We start from the raw sequence: 10,010 nt of genomic DNA, 5'->3' as shown, positions 1-10,010 counted from the left end.
GGAGCCTACCCGGCCCACCCCGCCCCGGCCCACGGCTGCGGCTGACCTGGATCCTCCGAGCGCTTGCCGGCCCGCAGAGATCTGCCTTCGTCTTCGGCTGGTTTTGGGAGCGCGAGGAGCGCTCTCCTCGCAGCCCCTCTCTCCGGACCCCGATGGCTCGGATGGGGCTTGCGAGTACCGCTGGACGCTGGTGGGGACTAGCTCTCAGCTTGACCGCATTCTTCCTTCCAGGTAAGAGCGTTCCGCCTTTGCCTTTTCATTTTATTTTATTTTATTTTTCCATCCAATGCCTCCCCCGGGCTAGGAGCTGAATGGCGGGCACGTCTGGGTTGTAGGGAGTGAAAAGAGCCAGAAAAGTTGGGTCACGGCTTAAGGAAGGGGGTGTGGGAGGTGGCACAGCGGAGAAAGATTGAGAAGCTGAACAGCCTGCCCTGCAGGGAAGCAATCTGATGCACGTCTCTGTGTAGCAAGAGAGCACTTTCTCCGCTCAGTTTTTCACAAAAATAATAATATGTAATAGCGTTCTATTTATTTAATAACCAGCTCTCAACTGAGGAAGCAGTTTGGAAACACTGCATGTTACATAAATGTAGAATAATCACCGTAATCACCGTCTCGGGGAATGAGACAACAGCTTCAGGGGGAGGGCGTCAGTCTTGGAACTGGTGGGCTGTGGGTTTGGAGAATGGCAGGGGGACTTTGTTTCTCAGGCCCTTTTGCCAGGCGGCTTCGGGCGTCGGGCCCCTCCCATACCATGTCGCTTCAAAGCAGGCGCGCAAAGCCCGCTCCTGCGGCAGAGGCGGCTCGGCTCGTCGCTCACCTGAGGTTCCTTTCCCAGAGGGTGAGGCCCCGCCGGCGCGGGAGCGCTACCTCCCTACCTCGGCGGGGCCGGGCTTCTCGGAACTCTGCTCCCAGTTTGGGGACTCTCTCCCGAGAAGACGCCGCTGGCTTCATGCCAGCCAGGTGACTGCATGACCCACTTTCCCGAGGGCGCCCTTCCTCGAAATGCCAGCGGCCAAGGGGTTAACCTGACACCCGGCCCCTGGGGTGGCCCGCAGTGGCCCCTGTGAGGGTGGGATGGGGACGGAGGCTGGGGCTGGCCCAGGCGTATTGTGCTGGGGAATGAACTGGAAAATGCGTTTAGGAGGCAAATCCGACCGAGTCCCCTTGCCTGGATTTAACCCTTTGTGTCCCTGGGCAAGCTGCCTGGCTCCCACGGTGGCTGATTTCATGGTGGCTGGTGACACCATCGCAGGTCGGGGTGGGAGCGGGGTTCCTCCAGCCCTCCGGTAAGAAACCTGAGACCACCTCCCGCTCTAGCTAGGTAAGGGTTTGCGTTGGGGGCCGGGAGGGGGAGGGAAGCTTGGCTGGAGCACGTGGCCGTGGCCTTAGGGTGAAAGAATAAGGAGTCAGAGTAGAGACCTGCTCCGCATGGGGCAAGAATATTAGATCCACGGCGCTGCTGGCAGAGATCCGATGGTGATGCCTGTGATGCTGCAGGCTCCCTGGGCAGTTTGTTCCAAGGGGCCAGCTTGGTTGTCGAGTTGCAGGACTAGGGTGCACTCCTGGAAGGCAAGAATCTGTCCTCATTCACATCTAAACCCTGTCTGCCGCCAGGGTTCCGCAAATCTCGGGGAGTGGCCAAGGGTATGGAAAGCACTTTATGGGAAGCCTGCACCGTGGTGCCCCCACCCCTGCAGCCTGTGGGGTGCTGCCCTGCTAGATGTGTGGGGGAGGGGGGAAATTTCAGGGTATACAGTCCTCACTGCCCATTTCAAAGAGGCTTGACTGAGTCCTTCTCTGGCTAGATGGTCATGGTAAAATCGACAGGTCTAGCACACTGGACCTCCTGGGAAGCCAACTGGGAAATACTTCTGATGTGGGTGGGGGAGGAGGTCAGCTTCTGGGAACCTTCCAAATCTATATTGCCCACAACCAGAAACCAGCTAAAGGAGAGCTCTCCTGGAGCTCTAGTTGGTCCAGCACATTAGGGGTTAAACTAATCCTGGGTCAGACAAAGTGGGGGAAGGTTTCAGGGAGGGGAAACAACTCACCCCCATTCTCGCTTCTTTTGGTTATTCTTTTCTCCCAGATTTGAGATACGTAGTGGTTAATTCCTGCTTTGGGGGCTGGAGGCCTTCCCTGCTCCACCCAACTCAGAAAGTAGGGGCAAGGAGGTGACAATCTCACCTGGCTCAAGTGTGGACACTCCCACTCATAAAAATCCAAATGGAGGGGGTGAGATGCTGAGAAGGATCCACAGTTCAAAAAGGCACTTAATAAGTGCTACCTGGCTCCTTGATTGATCATAATTGTTATGGCTGGGTAGCATCAGGGACTTCCAGAGTTCCTGGGCCCACCAAGCTCCTGCACCCAGTAACTGTGCCCCTTGGTGCCTCTGAAGGAGACAGGTAGATATGGTGGTGCCATCTGACACTTGGACAGAGGCTGGTAAGCCCAGAGTTGCCCCCACCCCCACCACCACCAGCAGCCTCCCTCCTGATTGCCTGCTGCTACTTCCCTCAGGGGACTTGCCAGGCTGATGCTCTTTTCTGGGTTCTCCTGGGCTGTGGCAGGGAGCATGGAGGGGTGAGGAGAAGAGCCTGCAGTGGGGAAAGGGGATTACAGGGGTCTGGAAGCCCCTGATGTATGTGATCGCCTGGACTTCAAAATACTCCTAATCTGGCCATTGAAGTATAAACACAAAAGTATGTTTTCAACAACACGGACTTTACCAGACAGGATGGTGAAGACTCACAGGCCTCCGAGATGACAATCTCCCTCCTGTTAGCTCAGAGGAGAGGACCAGTGAGGCATAGGGGCTACATGCCACAGAGGGACAGGAGGAGCCCAGGGAGGAGGCAGAAAACCTGCCTTAGAAGCAGGTGCACTGAGTTGGTGTCCCACCTACACCACACCCTCCCTAATTGGCTTCCCCAAACCTTTTGTCTGGAAAGAGAACACACACTCCAGAAGAGCTGTTTGGTCAAAGCACACCCCTTCTCTGCAACCTTTGGTGGCTTCCTTCGAAACTCAAAGTGTCAGGGCAGTTGGCTTATTTTCCTCTCCCCACTTCTCACAGACAGTTGTGTGCTCAGTCTTGCTCTGCAGGATGTTATGGCAAAAACAATTCTGCTGGCCTGGGGTTTGCAGCATGTATAAATGGGATTCTCAGTGCCTGTTTCAGAGTCAATGCTGCGGAGTGTCTCAGAATCAGATTCAAGGCCTAATAGTCAAGGCTAGAAGGGATGAGGAGATACTACAGAGCCTGGACCCAGTGCCCCTATCCGAGTGGCCTAAAAGACATCTCTGAGCCTCGAAAGTAGCATAATCTGGGCTTATGGAACAGGTAGCCCCTTCTTGCATGATGCTGGCTGAGACTCTGATATCACTTCCCTTCTTGACCACTCAGCTTTGTACAGTGAACACAGTTTGTTGGCCACTGTCTGCCCCAGGACTGTGTTGTATGTTGCCAGGATGGTTACGCAGGCCAGAACCCTCATGCTGATGGCTGAGTAAGTGGGTCAGGCTGAGGGGCAGAGGGTCAGCCGCAGTTGCTATGTTTATGATTCTGCCATTGTTTAGCAACTAACTAATGTTCATTGTTCATCACAAACAGAAAACACTCGAGGGATGTGTTAATGTACCTTCATTTTTTTCTGATTCTTTCCTGGTTAACCTGGTAAATCGAATGGCTCCTACAGTGGGGATGGGGGGGCGGTGGGGAAGGACAGAGAGGGTGTCTGTTGTGTTCACCTGTTTTGCTGATTTTTTTTTTTTTAACTTTGAATGTTAGCAAGTGTGTCAGGCTAGAACGGACACTAATCAGCTGTGGGGATTAGGCTATAATGTTTCCAACAGTCTCTGTATAGTCTCACCTTCAGTATAGAGTGGGTGCACGCACCCACGTGCAAGGCTTTGTTTGCTTGTGTTATCGATACATCATTATGTACGTGCAGGCCCATGGGGACTAGGACAAGGAGGTATATGCACTGTTCACTGTGGGTCACCATGGGACTGGGGCCATAAATATATATCAAATGTATGTTCTCATAACCAAATTCCTGTGTCTTTCCAACTAGGATTTTTTAAGTGGCTCTGAGCCTTAATAATGCCTGTGTTTAGGTCAGTGTTGGTGAGGGTGACTTTGGAAGGAGACCTAGGATGTGCCATTAGCCAGCTCCTTCCATGATGGGCTTCCAGGTCATTAGGGAGTGGGAGGCCTGGGCACCACTTTTCTTTTTGTGCTCTGCTCTTGGCTTTAGACTGAGCCTCTGCATCCTCACAGGGACATGCTCACCTGGAGAGACTTTCCTCTCTTGTCAGCTTCCTTGACAAATGAGCTGTGCTAGAACCTGGTGTTAACTGGAACCTGGCTTGCCTCAAGGCTTCTCAGGATCCCTGAATGGCTGGGAGGGACCTCAGGAGATAGTTTTTCAGCTACAAATTTGGCACCTTTGCTTCCTTCACAAATACTTGGGAAAAGCATCATCTGAGGAGAAAGTAGCATAATCCGGGCATTTAAAAATGGATGTGAGTGTGGGCTTTGGTCTTCCATGGACAGCCCTGCAGAACCATATGTATGCCTAGGTGGGCAATCTGCGTGTGCCTGGAAACATCCCTAGTCCATGCAGCAGAAAGTGGGGGCCCTCTTGTTGGAAAGGGAAGTGGGAATGAGGGTCAAGGACTGGGGAAGAGAGCCATCCTGGGAGCCCAGCACCCTGTGCCCAAGTCCAGCTGGCAAGTGTTTCTTCCCCATGATGCCCAACCCCTCCATAGAGACCAAGTCTGCAGAGCCAGCAACAGATGTGCTGGCTGGGGCAGGAGGTAACTTAAGATCTGAGCTGAGATCACCTTGCAAAGGGAATGCCCTGAACTGTAGATAACACCCCTTAGTCCAATTAACTCTTTAGACTCTGGATTCTGTTGTTTTGTTTGGGGCTGGGAGATGGGGATAGAGAAGAGATAGGAAAAAACACATCAAATCTTATATTTGAACCCCGACCCAATTCATTCCTCAATGAAAGATAAACTCAGTGCAACAGGAGAGACCCAAGAAGGACACAAAAACTTCCTGATAGCAGACTGGAGCCTCTTCAGGGCAATGGATAATTCCAAGGTTTATCCTAGGGTGGAGGAGGGGGTAATAGTTATGTACTCAGGGATGCATGGCATCTGTTCCTTTCATAATCTTCCAGGGCAGAGCAGCAGTGGGCCTAGGCCCTCATCAAAAGGGAGCTCGGTTCCTCTCCCTACAACCTGGTGATTACCCTATCTTGGCTGCCCACCATAATGAGACAGCAAAGTGAGGCCAGGTGGACTCTGTTTGAATCTCAGCTATACCAATATCTAGTTGAGTGAACTTGATTAAGTCACTTTGTAGGCCTCCATAGCCCCATCTGTAAAATGGGTTTATTTTAATACAATTTCAAAAGAGATTTTTGAAGACTAATCGACGACAATGTATGAAAAGTGCTTAGCACATCACCAAGCATGCAATAAATGTACAGTAAAGGGGTAGCTACTCCATTCCCTATGCTTTTTCTCTAAGAGGTCCTGGCCTTCTCTGTGTCTGCCAATTGGGCAGTGCCAACTTTGCACTCCCTTGAGAAAGAGCTGCTCAGCTGCCTGCTCACTGCTGACCTCACTTCCTTGTCTCCAGTCAGGAGCTGTTTTGCGCAGTGAGCCCCTGTCCCCACCTGGAAATGATGGCAGTGGCTGCAGCAGCCCTGGGGAACTTGGTTGGCCTGGCTGGCTGCAGGCATCTACCCTTGTGGTCAGGTACTGCACAAGGAGCAGGTGTTGTGCAGCCTTTGTTCTGCAGCATGTCGCCAAGGGCTCTCTCCAGCACGCAGCTTGCTCCCAGGCTGTGGCCCAGCTGGGTGCCATTGCCCATCTAGAGGGCTCACTATGGCAGCAGCCTGAGGCAAGCAGGGAGGACTGGGGACCAGCCCCTGCCTTCCCTCAAACTTCCACATTTTGGGGAAGGATAGGCAACGGGACCCTCTCTCTAGCAGTCCATTGTACCATCTCACTCATTCAATGAGGTGGTACAGCCAGATAAGTAGAGAATCCTCCTGAGGTCACTCCCTGCTCACTAGCAGAAAGTCCTTCTCTCACTTTCTCCTGTTGCAGATTGAATCCTTTCACCAGTAATAATAAAAATGTTTGTGGCATTCCTTATAGCTCCTAGTTTCAGCTGACCCTCTCAGTAACTCCAAATGAATGTTATCAGTATTTCTTCCATTTCACAGAAGAGGAAGGTAAGACAGGTTTAGTAATTTGCTGACCATCTCATACCAATTTAACCAACTTGAGTGCTGGGTCTTCTGACTCCAAATCCAGTAGAAGAAATGAAAGAGGCTGGAATGGACAGATACAGAACAGGTTGAGCCAGGTAATGATAAAATATGTCTGGTAAGATGGTACTTTGCCAGCCACCACGACTCCCCCAACTCTTCATAACAAGCCAGAGCATGGGGGTTCCTTGGGGAAGTGGGGGTAAGCTGAAGACATATAGGTTGGAGGGTGGCCCAGCCAGGGCTGACCATGGAGCCCAGGTGGACAAAGAGTATAGAACGCCCAACAACAGAATGGCAGGGGGGCCAACGGGGATGCTTATCCTTCCAGAAGTTAGAACATCACTCTCTAGGGATCCGGCCTGAGACAAGGGCAGGGCCCCTGAGGTATGAGCACAGAGCCCCAGGGCATAGGCTAGCACAGGGCCACTGTGTATCCCTGGCCCAGGGGCAAAGAGCAGTGCTCAGAAAGCACTGTGGACTGGATGGAGCAGCAGAGAAGGAAAGAAGAATGCAGGCAGAGTCGACTCCCTTCCCTGGGCCACCCCCCACTCCCTCTGCTTTATGCAGACCCCAGTTTCATTTCCAGTTTATGAGGAGTCTCATTACCAAGCCACAGACAATAAAACCCGCCTGGCCACTCTGGCCCGGATCTCATTAGAGAACATTAGTTCCACTGGCTGGTGGCTCCGTTGGGACACAGCTACAGGCGTGGCCCAGGCAGCAAAGCAGGCCAGTGGCCATGAGCACAAGAATGTCCCATTGGAAGTCTGAGTCTGATCTATGGGCTTGAATGGAGTCTTCCTTCTTTTCACCCCCACCCCACAGTCCTGGAATTCAAGCTTCAGAGCGGAAACATGGGTCCCTCTATCCACTCAGACCCTCAGTTCTGCCCCTGCCTGAACACAACAAGGAACACAGCCTCCTCCAGGGCTGCTCATAGGAGTCCACCCTCTCTGGAAGGAGCTGGCTGAAAAGCTCAGCAAATCACCATTCCATGGAGGAGAGCCTTTGAGGATAGGAGACAGCATGTCCACCCAAACCCACAGGTCTGGAGAGACTCTGAGAGACATGTCCTAACAGCAGAGATGGAGTCTGGTGTCCTCACAGTAGCCTTGGCCTTGATCTTGACCCATCTTTCTATTCAAATATTGGGGGTTCAAAATTGGGGGGTCAGTCCTATTCAAAAATTGGAAATGAAACCAAGGTCTACATAAAACAGAGGAAGGTGGAGGTGGCCCAGGAAAGGGAGTCGACTCTGCCTGCATCCCTCTTGCCCTCTCTGCTGCTCCATCCAGTCCACAGTGCTTTCTGAGCACTGCTCTTTGCCCCTGGGCCAGGCCTACACCCTGGGGTAGGCCTACACACGGAGGAATCCCATGGTGGATACATTATTCCTCTCCTATAGATATAATTTCACAAGTTGGCAGCCTTGGCAAGGGCTTCCTGGTCCTACCCGCTTCCTGGAGGTGTAATAACTGCCCACAATCACTATAATGGAGCCTTAGGTTCCATCTTGGGGTTCTTCCCACCAAAGACAGGATTATTTTTTCTTAGCAGATTCTGGTGCCTGTTGACAGCCAGGCTTCTCTCTGCCTGTATCCTCCCCTCTCTGCTTTACTTTTCTTCCCCTGCAATCCTGCATACCTGCTGGTCACCAAAATACTACCAGGGTTCAGTGGACGTCACCACGAAAAAGCAAGGCAAGAACAAAGGAAAGCTAGCTCCTTCTCAATGTCTCAGTATTGGGGGAGAAAAGTAAATGTCAGGCCCAAGTAACTGGTTCTTAGCACACACAGGTGTACTCTCATGGAGGGGTCATACAGACCAGCCCACATACACTTTGGCACATGAGCTGGTGTTCCAGCCAAATGGGCCAGCAGAGATGGAAGCACCGATCTGCAAACACAAGTCTAACCCTGCTCTGGAAAAAAGGGGACTGGAGACCTGTACTGGCCCCTGGCACTCCCCTATGAGGCCCTTGTCTGCAGCTTGTCTGGAGTGCAAGTACCAAGTGGGGTTGGTGAGGCAGCCTCCATAGGCTCCATTCTCTGACCCCTGAGCAGCACTCCATGTGCCCCCTCCCTTACTCCTAGTGTCTTGTGGGCAAATGCTGTCAGCTGCTAGGACAAAGGAAGTAGAGAAGATGCCTCTGAGCCAAGCCAACCTTGCTGCCACTTGCTGTGGCTCTTACTGCAGGAGGGGTTGGTAGCAACATCCTCATTTATGGGACTATATTGCAGCAGCCCCTGGCTCACTTCTCTCCCTGATTCCTGACTCTCTGGCTCCAATCTGCCCACATCGTTGGTTGGATGAATATAAAGCACACCTAAAAAAGACGCTCACAGGCCCAGAAGTATTTGTTGGCTGCCCCTCCCTGACTCATCTCTCACCACCCTCCCTAGCTTGCCACACCTAGGTAGCCACACACCCCTCTATTCATGCCCCATGCTTTCTCACCTCAGTGCCTTTGCATGTGCCATTCCACCTAAAGTTCTCCCTTATTTCTCTTATCTAAATACTGAGGTTAAAAGCCAATTCTGTCATGAGCCTTCATGAACCCCCAGCTGGGGATAACCCCTCTCATCCCAAAGCCCAACCCCCCACCCCCATCCCAGCATCTCATCCATGCCACCCTGTGGAAATACAGTTCTGAATCTCATTATATAGTTATTTGGGCTTGGGATTTATCTTCTCCACAAGACAGAGCTCCAGAAGGAAAGGGACCATTGCTGACAGGGCTTGGTATCCTCGGGACCTAGTACAGAGTCAGCCTATCACGGGCTAGTAGTACATGCTAGGTGGTGACATAGTTGCTTATTTAGACAGTCGATAATGATAATGATAATAATAATGGCAAACTTTTATCAAGAGTTCTTGGACAGTTACTTTTGTAAATAGTTTACATATATTAACTTATTTAATCTTCATAATGACTCATGTGCAAGGTACTTCTGTTCTCCCTGTTTTTACATATGGAAAAACAAGGCCTAGGCAGAGGTTAGGTAACTTGCCCAGGGTCACACAGCTAGTAAGTGGCAGAGCCAGGATTCAGATCTAGGAAGTCAGGTTCAGTGTCCAGGATCATACCACTTAACTAAGCTGCCTCTCTTCTAAGTGGGCGATAGAGGAAGATGGCTTACTAAGCCTGGAGTAGCATAAGATTACTTGCCTCTGGAATGCCCACCACTTTATTGCTTACCCTCCTACTCCCTTTCACGGTGCAGATATAACCTGGTGCATCCCCGGAGCACTCGGGAGTTATTAGTGCTTATCATCGCAGAGTCTCAGCAGTCATTACCGCTGTTTCCTGTGTACTACAGGTACCATCGTTGTGTTCCTAGTATATCCTGCCAGCGTCACTCTTGTATCTTGGGAGTATTAATGTAGCTATGCTGGAGGAAAATGTCTTGATATTATAACTCTTTCATCTCCTGAGTCTTTGGGCATCACTGATGCCATTTGGGGGCCTCCTACCATGTTTCAGCGTGAGACTAGAGGCAGGTGTAATAGCTTTTTTCACAGAATCTGCCTGAAACTGCCTCCAGCAGATGTTCCCAGGCTTGCCCCCAATCCTGGGTAGGTCCATGGCTCAGTGAGGTAATCCTATGCCAGGGCCTGTTCTAAGCTTCTGGAAGATTCCAGTCTCTCTTGCCCTCACCCAGAATCCAAAAAAAAAAAACAAAAAAAAAAAGCGGACAAAGGGGTGCC

General features: G+C 51.5%; 1 protein-coding gene across 1 annotated transcript in view; it reads left to right on the top strand.

The window, feature by feature from the left end:
• The first annotated feature begins 6 nt into the window (after nucleotides 1-6).
• NECTIN1 (nectin cell adhesion molecule 1) overlaps nucleotides 7-10,010 on the top strand; it is a 66,713-nt gene continuing 56,709 nt past the window's right edge. The window contains exon 1 of the mRNA XM_006912619.3: nucleotides 7-231. Coding sequence (XP_006912681.1) covers nucleotides 153-231 — 79 coding nt within the window. The 5' untranslated portion in view covers nucleotides 7-152. The remainder of the gene's footprint in view (nucleotides 232-10,010) is intronic.

This window comes from Pteropus alecto, unplaced genomic scaffold, assembly GCF_000325575.1.
Source record: "Pteropus alecto unplaced genomic scaffold, ASM32557v1 scaffold215, whole genome shotgun sequence".
Classification (NCBI taxonomy): Eukaryota; Metazoa; Chordata; class Mammalia; order Chiroptera; family Pteropodidae; genus Pteropus; species Pteropus alecto.
Note: the sequence above shows the minus strand (reverse complement) of the source record. Positions and strands in the feature narration are given on the sequence as shown.